General features: G+C 44.0%; 1 protein-coding gene across 3 annotated transcripts in view; it reads left to right on the top strand.

The window, feature by feature from the left end:
- The window catches only part of LOC105898579 (glutamate receptor ionotropic, NMDA 2B), an 84,774-nt gene extending 68,334 nt beyond the window's left edge, over positions 1–16,440 (top strand). For all 3 annotated transcript variants that reach the window (XM_031572197.2, XM_031572192.2, XM_012825611.3), the window contains exons 16-17: positions 2,609–2,847; positions 8,321–16,440. In XM_031572197.2, the coding sequence (XP_031428057.1) occupies positions 2,609–2,847; positions 8,321–10,642 (2,561 nt within the window). In that variant the 3' untranslated portion in view covers positions 10,643–16,440. The remainder of the gene's footprint in view (positions 1–2,608; positions 2,848–8,320) is intronic.
- The last annotated feature ends 10,761 nt before the right edge of the window (positions 16,441–27,201 follow it).

The raw sequence follows: 27,201 nt of genomic DNA, 5'->3' as shown, positions 1-27,201 counted from the left end.
TTTGGGGATGCTGTATTTAGGTATGTTGGCTGGTACTGTTGTCTTTGGGGATGCTGTATTTAGGTATGTTGGCTGGTACTGTTGTCTTTGGGGATGCGGTATTTAGGTATGTTGACTGGTACTGTTGTCTTTGGGGATGCGGTATTTAGGTATGTTGACTGGTACTGTTGTCTTTTGGGATGAGGTATTTAGGTATGTTGGCTGCTACTGTTGTGTTTGGGGATGCTGTGTGTAGGTATGTAGGCTGCTACTGTTGTGTTTGGGGATGCTGTGTGTAGGTATGTAGGCTGGTACTGTGGTCTTTGGGGATGCTATGTTTAGGTATGTAGGCTGTTGTTACTGGGCATCAGTGTGTTTGGGTATGTTCAGTCCTGTTTCCTTAGTCAAATAGGCTGGGAAGTGTTTGGGCTTGCTCCAGTTCTCTTTCGAGGATCAGGGTCCTAGGGCGCTCCAGAGCCAAGTGTAGTGTCCTAGATAGGGTGCCAGCGAAGGCGCTGTTGTGTTTCTGCCCTCTGTGCATGAGAATATGGGTTAGGGTGGAGTGTCAGCTCTCAGTGGACAGAGAGGACGAGTGTGTATGTGTGTGTGAGACTGTGTTTGTCTTTGTCTGTTTCTTCATTCACACTTGTAGGAATCTTTGTGCGTAACGGAGTTCATGCTGAGTGCTGTTTATTTGCCAGGTGGTTTGGGCGCATCTCTGAATGTAGCTTTGCGCAGTTGGAGATTTGAGTGAAGACTTTGTGTTGGTCAAGTCTGTGCGTTTGTATGTCTGTGTGGTGTTGGTTTGTGTGTGTGTGTGTGTGTGTGTGTGTGTGTGTGTGTGTGTGTGTGTGTGTGTGTGTGTGTGTGTGTGTGTGTGTGTGTGTGTGTGTGTGTGTGTGTGTGTGTGTGTGTGTGTGTGTGTGTGTGCGTGCTTACATTCTCATGCGTAAATGGGTCAGCAGGCGGTGTTGGTGAGTTACTGAGTCCCTCGCCCCCCTCTCTCTCCCTCTACCTCCCTCCCTGGATTTCAATGTCATTTTGACATGTTCCAACATGTAGTTCTACCCACTGTGGCCTAGTTTCCACTACTGAACCACCCGCTAACTTCCTCCCCAGGACGAGGGACCAGTCCTGACTTCCACCGCGACCGAACCAGGGACCCTGCCGCGTGACGGTAAAGTCCAGAGACAGGCCCTCCCCCTGGGGAAGAGAGACGGGGAGTTGGGGGGGGGGTCGGCTGGGGGCCGGGTGCTACCCAAAACTCCCCTATGCCTTTAACTGCCTGTGGGTAGCCCGCGGGCCTGCCAGTCACGTGGGCTACAGTGTGAGCCTGGCTGTTTAGACAACAGTGACGCACTGGGTTGTATGGTATGATTAATTAATAGCAGACCGTCCCAGAGCGGGTCGGCCGTGTACGGGGATGTGGAACGAGTCTGAGGTGACCCAGTAAGTTGTGCGTGTGTGAGAGAGAGTCTGAGATGCCATTGCTTAAGTGGTGAATAGCACACAGGCGGACTGAGAGTGAGAGGCATGTGTTTCTCCAGTCACCCGGGGGATGATGTGAGTGTGCGCGCAATCTTGTGTGATCTGCCTGTAATGGGATCTGATGTTGAGGAGAGCAGTAAAACACGTGAAAATCCAGCCCAAAGCCACAAGGCACTCTCACACGCAGACCTTGTCTTCTCACATGCATCACAAGACGTGTCTACCCAAGTTTGAAATGCCCCGTTTTTACTCCTTATCTGTGTACCCCCTCCTGAAGGCCAGAACATATCGTTACTCTAGTTTGTCGTCCTCTATGCCCCATTTTTGCCCCCACCTCTCTGCCCCACACACACGTCTGCCCCACACACTCATCTGCCTAACACACATGTCTGCCCCACACACTCATCTGCCTAACACACATGTCTGCCTCACACACTCATCTGCCCCACACACTCATCTGCCCCACACACACGTCTGCCCCACACACTCATCTGCCCCACACACTCATCTGCCCCAACACTCATTGCCCACACACTCATCTGCCCCACACACTCATCTGCCCCACACACTCATCTGCCTCACACACTCATCTGCCCCACACACTCATCTGCCCCACACACTCATCTGCCCCACACACTCATCTGCCCCACACACTCATCTGCCTCACACACTCATCTGCCTCACACACTCATCTGCCCCACACACCTCTCCTGCTGCTCTCCTCCCTCACTCTTCTATCACTTCTTCATGCAGGTCCATCACCACAATGACCACTACTCTGTCCCCCAGTCAGACGCGTGACCTCTTCCAGGACACGTGTCTTTGCCCTCCCTTGTCCCCTTCTTTTCGATCTCACATTTAGTCCATGGGTGTTGTTGTGCATTTGTGGCACTGTAGTGCACAGCTAATGTAGAGTGACTGTGAGTGTGCTCAGGGCGTGTGTGTTCACTTGTGCTGCTGCTCCCTGGGAGCTCAACTCATGACTTTGCTGAGTGCTCGGCGGAGTTGAGGCTCGGATGATCCTGAGGGTGTCCCTCTCTATCGCCCCCTCTCTCTAACACTTTGTCCTCTTTGCTGCTCTCTCTCTCTCTCTCTCTCCTGTCCCCTCTCACCTGTTCATCTGCTTGCCCCCCCCCCGCAGGTGACATGGAGGAGCTGGAAGCCATGTGGCTCACTGGGATCTGCCACCACGAGAAGAACGAGGTGATGAGCTCGCAGCTGGACGTGGACAACATGGCCGGCGTCTTCTACATGCTGGCAGCTGCCATGGTCCTGTCGCTCCTCACCTTCATCGCCGAGCACGTCTTCTACTGGCAGATGCGCTTCTGCTTCATGGGCACGTTCTCGGGCAAGCCTGGCCTCACCTTCGCCATCAGCAGGGTGAGTACGCGCTGGCCGCATTCAGCATTCACAGGCACATTGCAGCATGCAAACTTGTATGTGCACCCATGCACAGAAGCCCATAGACAGCAATGTTGACATCCAGAAGTCCTCAGAATTAGCCAAACAGAGCTAACGAAGCATATGTGATGAAGAGGTACCTTTGTAAAAAAAAATAAAGGCAAATGTTCCAGACCATAAATCAAGCCATATTTATGCACATGCAAGACATACAATAGTTTATCAATTGAATGTCTTGCTGCACGTTGGCAACTTACAAATGAGGTAATGGTTCACAACACAGCACTGTTTATACTATATTTCACGTGCTAGACGGTTTTGAGCCGGCTTTGAGCAGCTTCCCCTCCATTTTCAATTCATATTATTAAGAATACAATTTGTTCAGCAAGAACCAGTATCACTGCTATCTCTGTTTGTCTCAGTGTTTTCTTTGCCTTTGTGTCCACGAGCAAAGCTGGCCAAGCATCTGGTCTCAGGTGGCCAAGCAGAGCCAAACTCAGAGTGTAGGCTCACTTTTATTCCCTCTTTCAAGCCTTTCAGTTTGGATCCCAGCACCCATTTCGCATCAGGGTGTAAATATTTACTAAACGTTGAGCCAAAATCAATTTTCTAACTCAACAAAAATTAGCCAGAGGAGTCTGGAAGGTGGATTTACTTGCCCTCGTGGGAGCAAAGTCACCTCCAGGTATTTTGATTTGCATTCCAATTGTTTTGACGTGGTGGTGGTGGCAGTTCTGGCCCCTCTTGTTGTTATTCTGAGCGCCCGGCGAAGGTGAAATGCCTGCAGTTGAAGCCGCATGGCTTATTTACCGCTTCGCCACACGCCGTCGAGCCATTCAAGTCTGCCCCGAACATGCCCCTCCCGAACATGCCCCCCCCGTGCAGCAAAAAACATTCTAGGTATAGAGGACGCACTGGGCTAGAAAACTGCAGTATCCCATAATATGCTTCTTTCTATGGCCACCAGGAAACCAAAATCAAACCCAAATGTATCATAATTTATTCCTGTAACTCTGAACCACCCCGACAGGGTCCAATGTAAAGAGCTCTTCATTTAGGAACACTTGAGAATGCATTTTTTTCTTCTTTATCTGATGGACACCAACCTGTTAATTACACCCAAATCCATGCAGAAATCAATGTACTATTAACTTCAATTTATTATTAACTTAATGTCATTAGAAATTCAGTTTCATAGTGAGTGCTAATGTCTGAACAACAGTACATAGTCAGAACAGAACTTCCTCGTATGCACACACACACACACACACACACACACACACACACACACACACACACACACACACACACACACACACACACACACACACACACACACACACATACACACACACACACATACACATCTTGTATTAAATGAAACACAGGGTTGTAATTGTTATTATGAAACTATACGACAGTATAGAGGAATTGAGGATTTTTCATTTATTTGACCTTAGCCTGCATTTCCAGTATCAGGAGTTCCGTTTTGCTTTAAATATGACACCATGCCAGATCCTCATCAATGCAGGAATCATGCAGGCCACCTACGTTTGTTTTTTATTGTTCATCATCATATGCCGCTGATCTGGGGGCTAATTAACAGCAGTTTGTCCAGTTAGGCTTTATTGTACTCGTGCTGTCTCGTTTTGTGGCATGGCAATCTCTCATTTTCTCAGGCAGGCTGAGATTTGCTCTTAGAAACAACTCCTTATCCCCCAGCTCCTCTTAACTGAGTCAGGGTTGTTTCATTTCACAGAATAATCCATTAAACTTTATCATCACCAACACTGCCATTAACACTACAAACCCCTAGGCTATGGAATTGAGAAATGTATCACACCAGTCCCTCTTAGTCATATGTGCCCGAGGTTTTTTTGTGGAGCCACAGTGTCAAGCTAACATCCTTCCTCTCCGTCTGGGCGTATGCCACCTGCACATCTGTCATATGTGCCTCCGAGCTCCACGAACGAGTTCACGTTTGGATTCAGCTCCGCTCAGCCTAATCTTCATCCTCCACTAGCAGTAGGGCATTACTGACGTCATACCTCACGCATAGAGATAAGTGTTGTACCGCACATCCATAATCTTGTATGGATTTGTCTTCCTGTTCACTGTGTCTCTCATGTTCAGCCTCGGGCCATAGCTATTAGTATTTACATATTTCACTTCAACTAAATCAACTGAATAAAAAAGCCCTTGCCTCTTTTTTTCTCCTGTTCACAAATACCAATAGTCATTAGTTATGTGCACCACCGCAGTGGGGGAGAGCATTCATCCAATGCCAGATCCCACTGACTGGACAACCAAAACGTACTCTCTCTCACACACACACACACACACACACACACACACACACACACACACACACACACACATAATTGCAAGTTTGCTTTTGATGTCCGTAAACAGTTAGTTAAGGAATAGTGGAAGTCACCCACCTTAATAGAGATGGAAGGCTGATCCTGTCATTTAACATTAATCAAGTCTGGCAATGAGAAATGAAACTGCATAGAAGGAGTGTCAGTTAGAATACAGCATCCAAACTACAGAGAGGCAAACGATCAGACAGTCGTGTAAACAGGCAGAGAGAAACCGGAGGACATAACCGAGCACAGGCATGTCGGGGCTGAGGTGTGAGGGCAGGTGCAGTCACAAACAGAAAAGGCCAAAGGTGAGAAAGACCAGAAAAAGGAGGAAGAAGACTTGTTAACTCACACCCTGGAGGCACACTGTATGAAAATAATCTCTGTTTGACCTCTATCTGACCCCTGGTCGGAACGCTTACCCTAACTGAGGCCTGCGGCATCCTCACCTTTGACCCTTAATGTAGGCTGAAGGATTTCATTAACCGTTCAGTCATCTGCAGACCAGAGAGAAGCAGGAAATCATTGGGGGGGATTGATTTTAGCCCCTGTGTCCATCTGTCAACCCCCATTTAAAGTAAATTTTTTTGTTTGTATATTGTATTGTACATCATAGGCTGCAAATGGCACACTTTATCTTTGTCACTATGGTGTCTGTGGTGTCCCGGACCTTGCCTCCCACACCCTCCTCTCGTTGTATATAGTTTGACTTAACGACATGCATAACGACCCAGCATGTATGGTTGCCTAGAATCCTAATCACATTGATCAGAGGAATTGATTCCTTTAATCGTAAGCTCCACCTTCCTTATCCTCCCCCTCACCTCATGTCACCGTTGTTCAGATGTAACATGTATCGCATGTTTTTCATTTCTGACTTATTGATCTGATGTAACATATATCGCATGTTTCTCATTTCAGACTTATTTTTCAGATGTAACATATATCGCATGTTTTTAATTTCAGACTTATTGTTCAGATGTACCATGTATCGCATTTTTCTCATTTCAGACTAATTGATCAGATGTAACTTACATCGCATGTTTCAGATTTCAAACTTATTGTTCAGTTAATCTCCCCGGAACGAATGGGGTTAATATAAAGGATTCAGATTTTTTTCACATTGTTGCAGCCTTATGCTAAAATAGTCTAAATTCATTGTACTCTAATAAATCTACACTCAATAGCCCTTAATGACAAAGCAAAAAGTTATTAAAAAGTTAAAACTGAAATATCACATAAGTATGTCAATGTTTCTACACCTTGTTCGGAGTCCACCTGTGGTATTCAATTGATTGGCCCTGATTTGGAAAGGCACACACGTGTCCAAATAAGGTCTCACAACTGACAATGCATATCAGAGCAAGCAAAAAACAAGCCATGAGGTCAAAGGAACTGTCTGCAGAGCTCAGAGACAGGATTGTGTTGAGGCACCGATCTTTGAAGGCTCCAAAAAAATGTCTGCTGCATTGAAGGTTCCCGAGAGCACAGTGGACTCAATAATTCTTAAATGGAAGAAGTTTGGAACAACCAGGACTCGCTCTAGGGATGCTGTCCAGCCAAACTGAGCAATCAGGGGTGAAGGACCTTGGTAAGAGAGGTGACCAAGAACCCGATAGTCACTCTGGCTGAGCTCCAGAGATCCTGTGTTGAGATGGGAGAAACTCCTAGATGGACCATCACCGCAACACTCCACAGATCTGGGCTTTATGGTACAGTGGTCAGAGCCTCTCCTCAGTGAACGACACAGGAAAACTATGTACTGAGTAAAGGGTTTGAATACTTATATCAGAGATTTTAAATACATTTGTAAAAAATTCTAAAATCCTGTTTTCACTTTGTCACTATGGGGCATTGAGTGTAGATTGATGAGAGAAACATTAAACTATTTTAGCATAAGGCTGCAACATAACAAAATGTGAAGGGGTCTGAATACTTACTGAATGCACTGTAGATGGTGTATTAAAATAAACAGGTTTTTAAAAAAAAATCTGAAAAAGATAATTTATGTTTCTCTTCTTGCCACTGGCAGTGATAAAGGTAATGGAACATTCTGGTATGCCAGTCTGAGTTGTATCTAAAGCACAGAGGGGAATCAACTTCAAGCAAATCAATCAAATCAAACAAAAAAATGAAACTAAAATCTTGCTTACAGCTGGAGCTGTTATTCCACAATCTTCCATTTTAGGGCTACAGCAGTCATAGGTTTGGCAATGCTACCGCAGTATCAGTTTGCTGTGTCAGTTTTCATATTAAAAACATGAGCCCTCAATTAGCCTCATTGATTGGATTTCGTTAAGTGTAAGGAGAAGATAATTATCCATAGCTATCATGGCATTTGAAAATTGTCACCCCTAAAGCCATTCTTTCATAGCCAGTAAAAAGTATTGGCATTTAGATCTGATCAGTAATATGAAACCTGAAAGGTAAGATCATTTAATGTATTTTTAAGCCAATGTTAAAAGGGTAATGCAATTTCAGTTGAATATCTAGTAGCTTCATTGGTATGAAAACAGACTTTTCAGTGAAATCAATGTAGGACAAATGATGTTATAGCCTTTGACAACAAACTCTAAATGAAAGATAAAGTATCCAAACCAGCTTGTGAACCCCATTTTATTTCATCATCACTCAATTCAAATGGTTTGTTTAATATATGTATATTTATATATATACTGTAGATTATACTGTGTAATCTCTGGTGGTCATACTGTATATGTATACTAAATTTGCCATTATATATTGTAAGTACATCCACACACATAGAGTGCTATGTATACCTGCTTATCTTTCCTTTCCCAGAACGCATTTTACATACTCTCCTTTCCCAGAATGCATGTTACATACTCTCCTTCCTGTTTTCACCTTCCTTACTCTCTTCTCCTTATTCAGCCATTCTCCCGGTCCAGTCTTTGGTCTGCTCTTGTTTAAAAGGATTTTCTCCTCGTCAGTACTACATTAGAGATTTACGACTTAGGTCTCTCTTAAGTGTCCTGAGACAGTTCTCACTGTTAATGTTGCCATAAAATTGAAATCAGTTGAATTGAATTAACAATTTACGATGTGCATCTTCATCATCCCTACAGGAGATCTACAGCTGCATCCATGGGGTTGAGATTGAGGACAGGAGCTCAGCAAACAATTCACCCTCTGCCACCATGAACAACACTCACTCCAACATCATGCGCTTGCTACGCACCGCAAAGAACATGGCATCCCTGTCTGGCGTCAACGGTTCCCCACACAGTGCCATGGACTTCATCCGCCGTGACTCATCCATCTACGACATCTCAGAGCACCGCCGGAGCCTGGCTGGCCACTCCGACTGCAAGCCGCCCTACCTGCCCGATGACAACATGTTCAGTGACTACATCAATGAGGTGGAGAGGACTTTCAGCAACCTGCACCTCAAGGACAGCAACCTCTACCAAGACCACTACCTGCACCACCACCCTGCCTCCGGCTCACTGCTAGGTCTGTCCGGCCCCCTGCCCAACAGGCCTCACAGCGCTGGCAGCGGTAGCTCCCTCGAGGGGGGCATGTTTGACTGTGACAGCCTCGGAGGAGTGGTGGCGCCGATTTTCACCACACAGCCACGCTCTGCTCTGACCCACAGGAATATGAGCAAATTTGACCTGCTGTCCAGCCAGACTCCACAATCAGGACCAGGCTTTAAACAGGGCCTGGCTGACCTCTATGGGAAGTTCTCCTTCAAAGGTGGGGCCTCCAGTGCAGGCTACATTGCTGGGCATGACCGGTACTGCGGTGGTGGGGATGATGGCAACATCAGGGATGATGTCTCAGACATGTCCACACACACCGTCACCTACGGTAACTTGGAGGGCAATGCCAAGAAGCGCAAGCAGTACCGTGACAGCCTGAAGAAGCGCCCGGCGTCCGCTAAATCACGGCGCGAGCTAGACGAGATTGAACTGGGCTACCGGCGGCGGCCCCACCACAGCCACCACCATTACTATGGCCACCGCTCCGCTTCACCGCCACTGCTGCCCTTGGAGCGCAAGAGAGGCGGGGCAAACTCCTCCACCTCCTACCTCTTCCAGGACAAAGAGAGCCTGAGGGACTTCTACCTGGACCAGTTCCGACCCAAGGACGGTGTGCCCCAGTGGGAACATGTGGACCTGACTGACGGTCCAGGCGGGGGTGGAGGCAGAGGGCTTGGGGGCAACTGCACCAGTCTGGTGTCCGTGGACGACTTCCTGAAAAGCAAACCCATGAAGTCAGAGAGTAAGGGCTCAGGCGGTGGAGACGTGGCGGGCAGTAGAGAGTGGGAGTGCCGGAACTGCAGAGCCAGCTCAACTAGTGCAGGGGGCAAACAAATGTCACTGCACAGTGTAGGGGGTGGTGGGTACTCGGGGGGCGTGATCTGCGGGGCCTCCGGCGGAGGGGTCAGTAGCCGCCCTAGCTCGGCCACCTGCATGCGCTGTGAAGGGTGCAAAAAGACAGGTAACCTCTATGACATTAGCGAGGACAACAACCACCTGTTGGAACAGATGGGAGATGGGAAGGGTGGGTTAGGGGGCCCGTCTCAGGCCCAGCGCAGACGCTCGGACTTCAGCGGCAAGCCCCTGCGGCGGCAGCACTCCTATGACACATTTGTGGACATGCAAAAGGAGGAGGTGGCTGGCATGGCTGGCATGGCTGGCGTCCTGGGTGGGATGGGCAGGGGAGGAGGCATGAGTGGGATGGAGGCCATGCTGCCACCACCAAGGAGCGTGAGTCTTAAAGAGAAGGAGCGCTACATGGATGGCAGCAGCCCATTCGCTCACATCTTTGAGAGGCATGGCGGCTCGGAGCGGGACCGGGCCCGAGATCCCTTTTACGGTGTCGATCGAGCCAACAGACCCGGGTCTCCTTACGGCCTGTTTCGGGGAGAGGGTCTTCACCGGCGCTCGGTGGGCGAGAGGGACATGCGGGACCGTGGTCTGATGGAGAGCGGGGTTTACTCATTGTCTAAATCCCTCTATCCTGATAGGGTGAACCAGAACCCCTTCATCCCCACATTCGGCGACGACCAGTGTCTCTTGCATGGCGCCAAATCGTACTACATCAAAAAGCAGCAGCAGCAGCAACAGCAACAGCAGCAGCAGCAGCAGCAGCAGCAGCAGCAGCAGCTGCACAAAGGGAGCCGTACGGACTTGCGGGGCTCAATGGGAGTCGCCTCCTTCTTGCCTGCCTCAGCTACAGCAGGGGTAATGTCCAATGTGGCCCAGAGGATCCCCAAGGAGCTGTGCCTGGGAGGGCTGGGTGGCCCTATGGGGAATCATCTGGGGGGGCCCAGTGGCAGCAAGCTGGGTCTGGGTCTGGGTCTGGGTCCTCAGCGGCCCTTCAATGGCTCCAGCAACGGCCACGTGTACGAGAAGCTCTCCAGCATCGAGTCAGACGTGTGAGAGAGGAGGGGGCAGGGAGGGAGGTAGGGTCAGAGAGCTGAAAAGAGGCTAATGGAGATGGCGCAATGCCATCTCCACTGCAACCACTCTCCTGAGAGACACAGAGTGTGGTTACACAGAGTGATCAGGAGATGGGAGAGATGATGGACACTTCAAAATGGCTAGCGATTATGGGGAATGTTTTTACATTTAATGCCAGTAATACAAGTGTTTGTCCATGTGTGTGTTCAGCTGGGTGGGTGGGGCTGGCCAGAAAACGCAAAGGAATCGAGAGAGCAGACACACACAATTGTTGCATCCATTAACTTAGAACAAAAGGTTCTCACTTTACCTCACAGCATTCTGCATTCAGCACCAGTTACAGGCAGAGAACGTTCAGTACTCTACAAGTGCTTCGGCAGAAAGGAAGGCTATCATTTCCTGCCATTTTAGCGCGAAGCGCCAAAGCCAAATGAAGATATTCAACCCCCTACAGAGTGCTAAGGAGAAAAGGAAGTTGTGGAGCAGAGTGTCCATCTGGTGAAGTGGCAGGAGAGCGAGCGAGAGAGAGAGAGAGAGAGAGCGAGAAAGTGATAGAGAAGGAAATGAAAACTCTGGTGAATGAAACCAGGGAATGGCCTGGTGTAATCTCCCTTCCTGCCCCACACCTGCTCACTGATGCTCTCCTCTCCTTTCCTCTCTTCTCCTCTCCTCCACTCCTGTCTTTCTCTCGCCCAGCGCACCACAACATGTGTCTTTTATCCTTGTTTGCTATGGAAATACAATCATGAATGACAATACTGAATTCTTACTGAAGTTAACAGGGTACTATAAACCTAATAATACAAATATCATTGTGAATAGCCAGGATAATATTAGTAATGATTATGATAACACTGGTTATGACATTAGGTTTGTGTTTTCTTTCTTTGACGTTTAAAAACCTTTAAATAGTAAGTTATCTCACTGTCAGCCGACTACGGCAGGAAGCTTGTCAACCTTCACTTACTAACCTGAATGACTCAGAGGGTCTCAGGGTTGTTTGTTTTTATTTGTTGTCATCCATTTCTTGTTATAATTTAGTAATTAGAAAATTGTTGAAGACATTGTTTGCTTAGTGGGAACAGAAACAACAGATTAAAAGAAATACTACTACTGTGATGTATTGATTAGACTGAAAGTGGACTGTTTTCTATGTGGGGATGGATTCTGTCCAAATGTTGGATACCACATTATCATTTGGTACTCAGAGGTCATTATCTATGGGTCTACAAATCATTTTTTGATTATGTTATTTTCATTTTATGGGAGATTTGATGGGCTAACATGATGGCATCTGCTTATAGGTGTGCATGAAGGACATACTAAGTAACGGTACCCTCTGATGATGTTTGACTTGATATGGATGTTGTCTTGACTGGACACAGATCTGTTACATTTCCAGTTCCATAAATGCAATGTCCTACAAACCATGGCTCTTGTTACATTCCTATAATATCTCTTACATGTTTTGAATGTAAGACTAATGTGTGGGGAAAGGAAATTAAAACAGCCCCAGTTGGTTTCATCACTGCTGTTTCTTTAAACAATGAAGCAGCCTATTGCACAGAGCATACGGTTTCTCACCAAGAAAAATAATTGACATATACAAACATAGTTGACATTATGTTTTAAATCCTCAAAGAAACTTCAAAATTTTCTGTGACCACATTGTGGCCCTCCCTGCCATTGCATCATTGGAATTGTAAAAGACACACCGTGTCCACATTAATTTATTGATTATTCATCCTGAAGGTCCAACGTGACAAACCCTGACTCATGACTTTAACTCTTTCATTTAAATGGCATGGTGATGACATCTGCTGATGAAATTGGGTTTTGAGACTCTGGGGCTTATCCCGTGATACAGGGTGAGTGAAAGGAAGAGGACCCTCGCACACAATGCCATCTAAACAAATACCAAACCCCTCTCTGTCTGTGACAACATGTCTACATCCTGTTAGCTTGAGACCGTCCCGTTCTACACTGACTCTTCACTCGGGTAGGACGTGGTGTCAAAATATATGCCTTATCATACGTAACTGATTTTAATGACAAAAGATATTGTACAGAAAAGCCTGCTGATAATCTTAAGGTAATATGTGTATACAGTTTAAGCTCTCTTATGTCCAAGGGCTGTGGGGAAGATGCACGTGGCAAAGTCTATTACAAAAGATGGCCTTTTGCTCATCGGATCGTACCTGGGAGACTGCATGGGACAGGAAAGAGGACATTTATGTGGAGTGATCAATGCAATATTTTGATAGACCCATCAGTAGTTCACTAACAATTGCATCACTCTAATTTCTCTTTCCAACCAAAAAGAGACAGTGATTTCGCCTTATGCTGTATGTAATCGACTCATCTTACTTTACTTTCTATGTATCTTGTTCAATACATTTTGAATTTTTATACACACATATTTTTGGATACCATTTGGGCCAACATCTGTAGTAAGGAATGAATGAAAAAAGAAAGAAAGAAAGAAAGAGAAGAAAGAAAGAAAAAAATAGAAAGAAAATGTAGAGAAGGAAGGAAGACGAGCTGGCATTGTCGTCAGCACAGACATGTTACCCTTTTTTCCCTGTAAATATGTTTCAGAACTTTTCACTTTGTACAGTCAGAAGTCAGGATGTAACTTTGAACTATCTTTTACAAACATTTAGGAAATAAACAAAACAGAAATAAAAATGGATAAAATAGGAAAAATACACAAATAAAAAGTTAAAATATGCAAGATATAGTTAAGACAAAGTATTACCAATCATAAATGATACAATAAGCATTTCCTTTTGTTTTAATCTCATGTTTACTACTTAATTATAATAGGTTACATAGTAATATTATGATTCCTTTTAATAATATGCTTTCGCTTTTTTTTCACTACAGTGTTGAGAAGCAAGATATTTTGCTGTATGTTTAGATGTCTGGTGAAAAGGTCCAGTTTAGGGGCCTTGGCTAAGTTTCCCTTGAATTGTGTTAGAATAACTTCTAAGATGCTCTACATGCTACACATAATGCACATAAAGTGTCTCATCTAATAGGTTAATACACGAGTAGCTGCATAGCTGGCATAGTCACATAGACACAATATAATGTAACACTTCTTTTAGCAGGTCTGGATAATTATCTTTTTAAATTATGTTACTTTGTGTGAACTAACGCAGGTTCATGCCACAGCAGCATTGAGGTTCTTGGTTTACCTTTGCAAATCCACGTAAGAGCAGTAGGAATTGTCCAATCAACAGTGAGTCCCAGTTCCAGTTCTTGCAAACTGTTAAGAGTACTTTTAACCACGGAAGATTCACAACTTGAGTCACTGCTGGACGTCTGAGTCACTTCATTATGCAACAAATCACAATCAAGAGATTTGTCAAGAGAGAAATGCGGTAGTGGATTGATTTTATGAAATTAACGTCAGTCTATGTTCAGCCTTTGTTACATTATGATATTTGGGACGGAAATGTGCACACAATTTGAATAGTTTTGACTCCTGGGTGTTTGTACCTGATACTGATCGGATAGTTTCTTACTTTTTCTTATATTTAATGTATTTTTAATACTCTTCTCATGCTTCAACCTCGTTCTGGTTTGCTTCACATCGCTGATTGTGTAGATCTAAATATGTAGCCTATAAAATAATTATAATACTCTTTGGTTGGTTTACACACGGTTGGCTACCATTGTCAAATGCTCGAGACTGTAACATACCTTATTGATTTGTACAATTTTACTTTCGTTGTAATCATGTCCCAGTATTAACGGGCATTTCTACAGCAGATGTTTTGGCCAAGTCTTTTGCGCTTGGCAGAGCATCTGGTTTCTTTGGGAGAAAATGGTTAAAACGGCTTACATCTAAGTGTTCCATTGGGCTAAATCTCAGACGGGAGCTTGTCCTCATTGATAACAATCACATTAATTACTCAAGTTGTTGGAACCCTCTGCACAGTATCACCTCTGGCCGTCCGCGCAAAGCTCCCCCCTCGCGCCTCTAAAAGGCTACATCAGGCTGTTTACTGGCATTCGGCGGGAAGGATTGCAGACTAAGCGAGAATACGTAAACAGGGCATATTTCCCCAAGGCCCTTTGCGTCCGTGGTTCGCTTTCTGCATCAGAAAGGCAGCAGTCAAATGGAAAGCTCTAGACAGGAGAATTTGACATGAGCAAATACTGTATTTTCAACCAAGAACACAGGTGAAGAGGCTACACACAGGTTTGGGATTGGCAAGACACTTAGAGGCCAGTTTTTCTTTTTACTGTAATATGTTTACGCGCAATGTCATATTCCAGATCAAAATAACTTTACTGTTGTCTTCATAGTATTTACCACTACTGCAACACTTCGTTGTTCATCATTTGCATCATTAATTACTATGTTCAAACAAAAAGCAATGAATTAACAGAGCACAAATTAATACTGACAGGTAATCTAAGACACCGACAAATGCACTACCCCAATGGATATCTACAGCCTTTGTGGCTGAATAAGAGCAAATACTTCAGTTTGCACTGTTGTTTAAATATCTGGGCACTGTTGTTTAAATATCTGGGCACTGTGCCCAGTCTGTCCAGCATTTCCATTTAGAGCAGATGATGGGCAAGTGATGATTGCTTGAGTGTCAGATGACATAGCATAAATATGCTTTTATTTTATTCATTTTAGCACTGAATCATGTATTCTGAATCATGAAAAATCAATCAGGAAATGTCCATTAGACTATGCTTGATTTGAATCACAGGAAATTAAAGTAGTCATAACAAGAGCTCAGATTTGTTCTTAGTATTTGGTGACTTTGTTTTACTTCTCTGTGCTGTGGAGCATAAACGTGACTAAAATATAGCACCATTATACTTCAAATGCAGGATTGTTACAAAAATAAGATTACCAGCCTGGATACCATCACTGAGTTATTTTGTTTCATCACACAAGGTAACTAGACCAAGATCATATGTTGTACATACGTTTTAAGTGTGAAGAGGTGGCAATATGAAAGCTATAATTTTTTTCCATTCTGCACAGTAGCTATTGGGTCCTGTTTAAGTTTTATTTACCAAACCAGATGCGTGAGTCTGAATGTCTGTGTGTGCATGTTGACAACTATTGTTTATGTTTTCTAAAACCGTGTGCATTGTGCACCATTTCAACTAATTTGTTATTGCTTTCCTGGACGTTCTATAACTACAATACTGTTTATAATTTAAAAATCAAACTGGGCTATTAAAAGATAGACATCTTTTTTTTTCTGCAGCTTACACTCCTAGATTACTCTCAGTTGAGGGTGACCGTCATCTGAATATTAGGTTTGGTGTCACAGACTACACTCACCACAACCATATACTGTAAATCCCCCAAATAATGCTCCTGCCACAAATGTAACATACGTCCATTATAACTCTTAACTCTACACATTTGTTAATGGACATTTTTTTTTCCTCTTTTGTGGCCCTACTGTACCTTTGAAATGTTACCAACATTTTTACATTGCGCTGAGGAGATGAAACAAAAATGAGTAATTGTACAGACTGTGTATATATTAATAAGAGAGAATGATTACACTTATTCCTTCATTTTTTGTAAGGAAATAATGATGTAAACCTCAATGACAAATTATCAAATCCATTGCAAAAAGTTGCAAAACATAAGTCATCATGGTACAGTACCTGTAATAAGGACACTACTGATATGTATGAGGATAAGTTCTAAAATATGACCTCTGTCTCTTTGTACATGATGAACAAACTAAAAAGTGTTCAATATTAATAAAAAATGCTAAGTCTCACTGTGTTGGCATGGTGTTTTCTTTTCTCTGCTCATGTTGTTCTGCTTCTTCAAATGTATCAACTTTCTGAAGGCATGTCATCCTCCTTCATCAACTTTATTTCTTCACTCTTTGATTTTGAATTGTATTATCTATCAAAGGTAAAACAAATAAGTGCTGTCTGTTATCACATACTCCCTGTTTTTCTTTTGACTATCTCTGGGTGCCCGTTTTTTTTTCTAATCGAAAGAAAGCTGATTGTTGTTTTGTTTGTGTTGTTTCTGAGTTGGCAGCACCATATGGATGTGGGCAGTGTGGGTGAATGTTTGTGGGCACATACACATCTGTCACTTGCCTACAGATGTAGCCTCCACGTCTATAGCTAGGCAAACTCAAATCACAAATGGAAGTGGCGATGATACTCAAATGAGGTATGTCAGTACAGGTGAGTGTGCATTTAGTATTTGTTTCTGCTCACTTTCCCTTTATAGGTCTGAAACCACAACATTGATTTGAGTATGTTCCATTGGACAAACTGATGCAGTGGCTTGCAAAAGTATTCAACCCTTCTGAAGGTCATCACCATTTATCACGATTACAAAAAATTGCTCTGGTTTATTTTCAGAGGCAAAATAAGTTATTTGTCTGTTGATGTTAAAAATGAATAAATAAAAAACAGAAAATATTATATAAAGTATTTAAACCCCTGTGCTTTTGAGTTCCAGATGAAGGCAGGTGACAAATTGTTCACAAATGATACAGAGATACCACTTATTACCTATGAGTGGTTAAAGTAGAGATATCCTGGACATAAAAATGCCTTTGTCTAAGGGTCATCAGCCAGGCTGTGAAATAACAGAGGGACTGAAGACTAAAAATACAAGGTGTTCTGATGTCAAAGTGAGCACAACTGGAATCGTATGAATAAAGCAGAGGTTGCATCACACCACCCACATCCTTGGTAGAAAAGCCTGTCCCCCAAACCAAGCATGGTGAAGGAGGCCACCACAGTCCACACATCACCCCCCAAAATTGTCTGAGTTCAGTGGCTGTCATTGGGGTGCATGTGTAGTTCACAATCTTAAGAGCTATTCATAATTAATAAAACTAGACTCTATTGGTGAGTGGCATAAAAAAAACATAAAAATCCAATTGAAAGAGTTTGCCTAAGATATGTGATAATGTTTTTGTGGTCATATAAGACCAAAATAGAGCTTTTCGCCAATCCTCAAAGCGCTATATGTGGTATAAATCTAACACTGCTAATGCCCCGGCAGTGGTCACATCATGCTGTGGGGATATTTTTCATCTGCAGAAACTGGGAAAGTTTTTAAAAAATGAAGGGAGGATGAATGGAAATAAATTCTACACAAGATCTCATGAAAACATGTTGCAGTCTGTTGTAAAACTAAGGCTTGGGAGAGGGATTAGCAGGACAATTACCCAAGGGACAAGACTGGAGTGGCTCCAGAACAGTTAAGTGAATATTGTAGCATGACTCAGTCCAAGCCCTGATCAAAATCCTACTGAGAATCTGTGGCACTACAGTCCAGGACCACCATCCCATCAAACTAGATGTTTTACATAAATTCTACCAAGGAGAGCACAACAGAACAATGTGCAAAGCTGGTATTGTTTCACTTTAGAAGACTTGAGGCTTGTTTAGGATTTCATTTTAGTAGACAAATAGCGTTTCTATGTCAGTTATCGGACAGTGTCAAACATCGGCCATTCTGTTAAACAATCAAAATGCTAAGTTTAATAATGGATTAACGATCGATATGCTCAGTTTAATAATGGGTTAACATGACAACGCGAACGTTTGCCGATAACACATGCCGTCTGATAATTAACACCATTAGGATAACTTCTTTTTAGAAATATACAACAGCAAGTGTCCAGAATGGCAATACTGATGAGGAAAACATGTGTTATATGGCCCGCCCCACTCAGGATTTCACACAAAATATTGGTGGCTCCATTGTCACCCCCTCCACCCAAATCCATAACCTGGGAGTCACCTTTGACCCCACCCTCTCATTCCTGCCCCATGTCAACTACATCACTAAAACAGCCTTTTTCCATCTCCGTAACATTGCCCGCCTCCGACCCTCACTGTCACCCACTGCTGCAGAAACACTCATTCATGCATTTATAACATCCAGGATTGACTACTACTGCAACAGTACCCTCTATGGTACCATAAACAAAGTCCTTAACAAACTGCAGTACGTACAATACTCTGCTGCCTGCCGATTTACTAGTACCCACTCAAGTGACCACATCCCCCCAGTCCTCCATGACCTTCACTGACTCCCGGTTAAACAAAGTATACATTTAAAGATTCTCCTCACCATCTACAAGGCCCTCAACAACCTGGCTCCCCCCTACCTCTCCGACCTCCTCCACCAACATGCCCCCTCCCGATGCCTCAGGTCTGCTGATGCCAACCTCCTGCAAATACCGAGGACCAAGTGCCGAACCTGGGGTGACAGGGCGTCGCCACCCCCTCCCTGTGGGACTCATTACCACATCACATAAAAAATGCCCCCACACTGTCATCATTCAAAAAGGCCCTCAAAACCCACCTCTTCAGCCTTTTCTTCCCCAACTACCCCCCCCCCACACACACACACCCCATGTTTTTATTATTTTCTTTTCTTTTTATCTTTTTATGTCTTATGTCTATTGTTTGTTTTCTTTTATCCCACAATATGTAAAGCGTCTTTGAGAACTTTGAAAAGCTCTATTTAAGTGTGATGTATTATTATTATTATTATTATTATTATATGTATATCTTTTTTAAAACAGAAAATGCAGATGACTGGTGGGGGTGTGTTGAATAATTTTGCACGCCACCGTATATGCACTCCGGATTCTGAGTCTCGTCCTAAAGAAGAGGTCTCGCTTAGTCTGCCCGAGAGCGGTCCTCCTCATCTGCATATTGTAAACTAGTTCTTTATGATGAAGACCTTGTCTGAGAGATTGTTCCCGGAGGCAGAGATGTTGAGCACACACAGCAAGCAGAACAGATGACTAGACTGAGCCTTGCTGCCTTCTCCTGTCTGCCCATCTGTGTGTTTGGTCTCCATTGCTCCTATTTCCTATGTGTGTGTGTGTGTGTGTGTGTGTGTGTGAGAGAGAGAGAGATCGTCTGTCACTCACTGTAGTTTGCACATGATGGAGCCTCTTTGTGTGGTTATACATTTTAACGTGCATGGGTATATATCCATTTCTACGAATGTTTATTCCGTCTTTGTAATGTACAATTCAAGCATGCACGGTTATTGTTTTATCAAACATGTGATGAGCTACTATAATCGATGAAAAGAAAAAAAAAACTCAAAGATCACACCGTCAAATATTTATGTGGAAACCTATTTTATTGTTTAAAGGGAGTTTCTACTGTTTATCTCTGAGGTTGCCATTTTTGTTTCAGGTTTGTGCAAAGTGAAATACAGAAAAAAAAATCAGATAAGCTACCATTTTCTTTGTCACACATATGGACTCTTGAGGTCCACATAGTACAATGGTCCCGGTACATGGAGAAAAGCAATTATACACCTGTGTGTGTTTGAGTCATAGATCATGTGATATTTAACCCGATGGGTGGCTTTTGTGGTCCCGCACCATCTCTCCCTCCAGGGCTGTCAGTCATGTGCCTCTATCTGTCCCGGCTCTCTGCCCTTCTCTCCATCCACCCATGACATCCATCCATCTATCCATCCCTCTGTCATTCATCATCCCCTCCTCTCCCTCATCCCTTTGCTCACTCGCTCGCACCTCTCCTCTTTTCACTCTTATTAATTTTTCAGTCACGTTGGAAAGCAAGGCTTATCAAATATTGATGGTGGGGGGTGAGGTGTGTGGAAGCTGCGCCACACAGAGGCAGAGTGGCAGGACACAGAGACCTCCAGGAGGCGAGAGGTGATTCAGAGCCAAGACAGAGGACCCGGGGTAGAGTGTGATAGAGGACAAGAGCGAAGGAGGGGGGGGGGGGGGGGGGTAGAAGTATAGAGAGTTGTTGTTGTAGTTGTTGCTGTAAGACAGGTAGGTTAATGCAGAGGAAAAAACTCTAGATATATGGACGGGGCAGGAGAGAGAGAGGTTATGGTGGAAGTGGGAAATGCAGATGTATTGCTGTGGGGTGAGAGAAGGGGTGAGAGGAGGAAGCATAGGCCAGAGATCCAGGCCACCATGAAGGCCAGGCTGACAAGTGCTCTAATTTAACTCCCACCTAATGGCCACAGTTCTTCTGTCCTCCCCTCGTTCTCTCTCTTTCTCTTTCTCTTTTTCTCTCCCTCTCTTTCTCTTTATCCCTCTCTTTTTCTCTCCCCCTCTGTCTCAGTTTTCCTTCTCCGACCACCTCTGTCTCTTCAAGGCCCCTGATATTGTGTGTCAGCATGAGTTATTGGGAGTGGTGGGGGAGCTGGGTGTAATAAAAAGGAGAGAGGGACTGGTGAGTTATGGTTGTGAGGCCACTGGATTATAGAGGATGAGAGCAGAAAGCAAGGGAGATGGGGAGAAGCAGAGAGAGAGAGAGAGAGAGAGAGAGAGAGAGAGAGAGAGAGAGAGAGGGATGGGCCAGGACACCAAAAAAAAGGTGACAGTGGAGGTGCTGGTTTCATCCCCAGTTCTAGTGATGTGAATAGTCTGGGCTGTGTCACTCTCTCCTTTTTATGGACCGTCAGTCCAGTCCTTTAGCCAGTCTGCTGCATCCATCCATCTTGTGCGGGGAAGCGTGGCTGGTCTTTCTTTACCGATGCACTGATGCTTTCTCTCAGTCCCTCCTGATATACAGAGGCATCTACTGTGTAGCAGGTTCACTGTCTCCTCTGTCTTGTCTCTCATCCACCCCCTCTCATTTGCCAAGCCAGTCCTTCACAGTCCCATGTCTTTGTGCCACGTGTTCATATGTTTTAAACAATTAACTGTTGCCTAGAAACCAGACTGTTGGACTGGTGGGGTGGGGGTGTGGAAATATGAGGGATTTGTCATCATCTGATTTTCCACATATGAAGAATTGAATGCACGGAACTATGTTTTCATTATATTGTAACAACTGAACAATTCATAAATCTGAGTCCCAACAGACTCCGAGGTCAGTTTCTGTAGGAGACCATGAAGCGGGTGTAGTCTGCTGCTGGAAGGTGCTAATTATGCCTTTGGGCTTTTTCATTCTCCTATCCAGTCACACGCACATACACACATTCAGGGTGTAAAAAAATAGATCTGTTGGCAGCAGGAGTAATGCGCGTAGTTCTGTGCATGAAGACACAAACCTACACAGAATTGCAGAGAAGGGCATTGTAGACATTGGCTAGCTGACTCCAGCTAAGCAGCCTAATACCACTGTGGAGACAGAAGCACACATCTGATAAGCAGCAGTGTTATCTACATGATCTGCGTGGACGCCTACTGCCGCTGAATTCCTGCCAGATAGTATCAGTGGTGGAGGACATTTACATTGGGGGTGCCAGAAATGCTCAGCATGGTCTTGACTTTGCACAAACTTCACTTACTTCCTGTTCATTGCTGTGATGGCTCACTTCTCACATGAAGTTGGTTCGGATTTTATTTAAATTATGGTAGTGGTGTCGGAAATAGGTGTGGTCCAGAATTAAATATGATCATTCGATAATTTCGATCAGCTACAGCAACTATTTTCTTCATGTTGAAGCCTTGAAACATTAAAACCTGCAATAGCAATGTACTGTCAACAAACAGCCCTGCATTAGGCTGGAAGGTTCACACTAAAACTTCAGAACATGTTTAATATCATCTCAGCAAATCATTAATGAACTGCTATTAGATGCTAAAGGTTATTTCAGTACTGAACCTATCCTCTGCATGAATTCTCATTTATTTTCTAACATTCTAGGGTCATTGTGTCTAATGCTGCTGCACAGCCAGCATTGCCCATTTATCAGTGAAGCACAAACCAGAGAATGAGCCTGCTTGTAGATCATTTGAAATCTTGTGATGTGCCCTGTTTTACTTCATCACTTTACTTCCCATGATGCGACAGAAAATGGGCGTGACTGACACATAGAAACATAGCCCATTACATTAATGTCTGCTGTTGTTGTTCTGACACTTACAAATGGCAGGATTATGAAGACCTGCATCATGCAGCTGTGGTGCATTCGTTAATTAAAATCCGGTACTAAATGAGCTATGACAATCTAGCTCCACTGCCTCTAAATTGGGTTAGAACTAGCAAATGTTCCAGAATATGCTCCACTAATAGCTGTGCCTTGCTATGGCAACATTTCATGGGGAAGGATCATTAATACCAGCAGGTTTCTATTTTTCCTGTGATAACACCAATAGCAATTGTACTATCAACATGTATCAAGTGAGGGTAAGGCAATTAATTCCACTGTATCAGTATGAGCATTGGAGGGTCAGATGGATGTGTGAGTAAATGTGTGTGATGTGTCTTTGTGTGTGTGTGTGTGTGTGTGTATGTGTGAAAACAATTAACTCCTTATGAGATAAATCTGACTCAGGAGCACCCGTTAGATAGCTAGATGGACAGACAGACAGACAGGCAGCATTGGTCTGAGCAAGAGAGTAAGAAGGAGAAGATTAGAGTTAAAGATGGGGAGACAATCCTGAGCAATAGAATGGTTGCAATCAATACAATGCACACAATGAGAGAAAAAGCTTAATACAGTATGGTGCAGTGTGCACACAGCAGATCAATCCTCTGCACTCATATCTGTGCGTGAAGTGCTATCAGAGACAGAGAAAAGGCTTTTGTCTGCTTTTGTTTCCTGGCCTTTCTAGCACAAATAGCTCATGTAATCATTACAAAGAACTTTGAATAGATGCAGCTCTGAAATCAAAAGATTTTTATTCCAAAAAAGCTTTGTCGCTTTTGTTTGAGGTGGTTGCCAAGGGTCATTTAGAGTAGGAACAAGAGGCAGTTATGGTACCTCACTGTGTGTGTCTCACTGGTGGATGTTGATGGACAAAGTCAAATACATATTCTGAGAGCAAGAATTTGAAGATGGAGAACGTGATCTGAAGATTTAAAGGATGAGCCCACATAAGTCCACAGGGTTAATCATTCACTGTCTCAATGTGTATGTGTGTGTGAGCGTACGTGATGGAGGGAGAGAGAAAGATGGAGGGAGAGAGAAGAGACAGATGGAGTGCAAGGACATGAATAAGCGAGAGAACACTGGGAGAGTGAAAGACAGAAGGTGATGAAAGATTGGTGAGGAAAGGGTTAAATAGGAACTGGTGAGATGGTTACTGCGGCAACCCAGCCTAACATATTCCCCTCTGCAGTTCTGACAGAAGAGGAAAAGCTTTCGAGCTGAGGGGCTTTTTGTCATCGAGCAGTGGGTTAAATAGGGTGAATGCCTGATGCCAGAGTGCAGGGATTTTTCACGTTAGGGCTCCACAGACCTTCGAGTCTAAAGGGCGTGTGGTACCTGTACCTGCCTGATGGAGAGCCTATCTGGAAGACTGATATGAATGATTGTGATCTTTAGAGCAAGGCATCAATAAGTCCTGCCGTTATTTGAGGCCAAAGTCAAGCTTGTGACAGCATTGGTCACGTCTCCTTATAAGAATCCCTTTTGATAGCACATCGTTTACAATGAACCTTGTGTCATTTCAGGAGGGTGACACCTGTCATAAGAATTTAGTCACATCTGAGGGGATTATCCCTTTTTTCTGTTATGTGCCATAAAAATGCCTGAAGTCTCTGTCATCATGGTACGCACAAAGAACCGCGCTGTATGAAAGCAGAAATGGCTCCCCGGACTGATTCTGCAATCCACACACCTGAGTCAGACTCGTTGCTTGTCAGGCTGTTCTGACATCCCAATGGGCAGGCAACACTCAGCATCCATCAAACAAAAGGGCAGAACAGGGGGGGGTAAGTCAGCAGCGAGGAGGTGATCAGAGTGAGTCATAGCAGGAGCAGGGCGGCCACAAGAGGCACCGGCGAGGCAGCAGACGTCCGCGGCTACCTGCAAGTCTAAGGTGGCTAATCTAATAGGAGTCTGTTGTCCATCTGTGAGGAATTATTGTCGCTGGGTTTTTGGATGTGTGACCAGATCTGGCCCTGTTGTTCCTGTTCCTCGGTTTCTTCAATGCTGATATTAATCCCTCCCTCTCTTTTTCTCTCTCTCACACACAAATACTCTTGTATGCTCACACACCTGCTGACAGTGTCTCCTCTGTGACAGGGGAATGCCATGCTCTCCACTGGGTAAGGACTTACTGGGATGCCAAAGCATTGTGACACCCCCTCAACACAGACACAAACACACACACACACACACACACACACACACACACACACACACACACACACACACACATTCCTCCTCCTTCTCCTCTCCATCCGGTATCCGTAGCGACCACGGCAGTGAGGCAGGGTTGCGTGGTTGCTAGGAGACATAGAGAGTGTGGCATTTTGGCCCAGTGAGAGGGAGATGTCAGTGAGGGATGTGGGAATGTGGAGGGATGCTGCCCCCTGTAGGACAATGAGAGAGACTGAAAGAAAGAAGTGTGTGTGTGTGTGTGTGTGTGTGTGTGTGTAAGAGAGAGAGATGAAACAGTCAGGGGGGACATTACAGAATCAATTTCATTTAATGTATTCATGTTTTTATTACTTTGTAGCCCAGCAGTAATAACACTGATGAGTTCTTGCCCTCCAAGTTCTGTTATTCTAATGAGGCTCATTTGCACTGGGTAAAATTAAAGGGATATTTCACATTCCCGGAGTGTGTACTTCTCTCACCAGTTTTTCATATTTTTGCCTGTGGTGTCAGAGACTTGTCATCTTGCGAATCTTGATGTTTTTCCTTGATTAAACATTAATGTTTTCCAAAAGCAAGTATCATCATATTTTTGATTTACAAGTTACAGTGGATACGCACCCACAAAATTACTACACTACCTTGAGTGTGTCCATCTGTAGAACTCAAACATTGTCTGGGGTTCTGCAATTACACATTATCTTTCTTACCATGACCTCGTGTGGGCACTTAGGGTATTACATGACGTGCCACTGAACAACTTCACCAGTATACTGCAGATGCAGTCAGCCTCTCTGCCACTGTATTGTTAGGGTTCGCCAAATTAAGGGAAAAAAACATAGACTAACTAAACTAAATTATGGAGGTTAGAAATAAAAGACACACAACACACACACACACACACACACACACACATACACACACACACACACACACACACACACACACACACACACACACACAGAGAGCATGTGCGATCACATAAAGAAGAGTGGTGAAAACAACATCAACAAAAGGGCATGAGCGAACCAGAAATACATATTCTAGTACAACATAAACAATATGGAGACATTCCATCCCAAAGGGAAGAATGTATGCATTTATAACACATGATTTCGGCTGGTCTGAATCTTGCATAAGAACAAGCGTCAAGAGGGGCTCATGCCATGCTCTCCGATCAGCTAAAAATACTCATTAAGCATTTCACATTGTTCCATACTAAGCAATGATATAGTGTTTTCAAAGTGGATTTTACCATTTTGTGCAAAACTGTATGGTAAAGTATAATCTTGATGCCTATAAAATTGTATATTGTATTGTATTGTATATGTTGTGTGTATAGATGTAAACGTGTAAAATGCAGTAAAATGTTTTGCTGCTAAATTCCAAAAGGTCTCCAATTAAGGTAGACAACCAGGATCATTCTGATCTCCTTCATTTGATTGGAAGATGCTTTATACCCCCCCCCCCCCCCCCCCCGCAAGCTTTATGTCTCATTAACCAATGCATTATCCTCTCTCCTCTTTACTTCTACACTGTCTTTACCCCTGCCAGAGACCAGTGACCATGACCTGCTTATTATTATTACTGTAATAGACCATGTGGAATTACTGTGTTATTACAGTAGAAACAGGTAAATAACTTGTTGTCATTTAAGACCTCCAATACATGTCACACAGAGTATTTATTAATGTATGTTTACTGGTGTATTAAGAGTGTGTGAGAAGCATGCAAGCTTGTGCATATGCGCATGTGTGAGTGTCATAAGTACGTAGTCTATAAATTATCCACTGTTAGAGTTCTGTGATGCAGTTGCTATGGCAACCCTGTTGAAAATGGACGTGTATCTGCATAGGAACTGGAAAAACTGCATTGAGGTTTAAAGAGGAAAAGAAAGATGCAGATAATATATTTGTATGTGTTGAGATAGTGAGAGGTCTGTGGCAGAACCTGGAGATCAGTGCAGGGCGAGTGAGATGCTCAGGACTGCACTGACTCGAGAGGGGGGGGGGGGTGTGTGTCCAGCACTGCAACACACTCCACACTGAAGACTGTGTTTGTGTGCAGCTGAACTGCACTGAAAATATTGAAAAGATGAGGCTATGTATGAGGCATATCGGGTTATGCATGTCTTTCACATTTGTATGGCGTGACATATCTTATTTATACACAATATGTTTGTTGCATTAGTACAAAGTATGTTTGTCATATTATTATAATACAAAGTGGTATAAGGGACTGAGATCTTGACAAGTATGCATGATGGTCATGGTTAGACTGACAAGACATGAAAAAGTTTAGTTCCAATAGGTTAGAAAAGTCTGGCTAGTTTGGCTTCAGTGGTGGAAATATGCAGCAACACCATAGCCTTCTACAGGATGAGCCAGATGGTATACTGTTTCATTTGATCAGAACAGGTAAAATAGTCTGAGGTGACACTTGACACTGATCAAATAGCCTAAGGTTCAAACATGAGACAATGTGCTACCATAGGACATAT

This window comes from Clupea harengus, chromosome 1, assembly GCF_900700415.2.
Source record: "Clupea harengus chromosome 1, Ch_v2.0.2, whole genome shotgun sequence".
Classification (NCBI taxonomy): domain Eukaryota; kingdom Metazoa; phylum Chordata; class Actinopteri; order Clupeiformes; family Clupeidae; genus Clupea; species Clupea harengus.
Note: the sequence above shows the minus strand (reverse complement) of the source record. Positions and strands in the feature narration are given on the sequence as shown.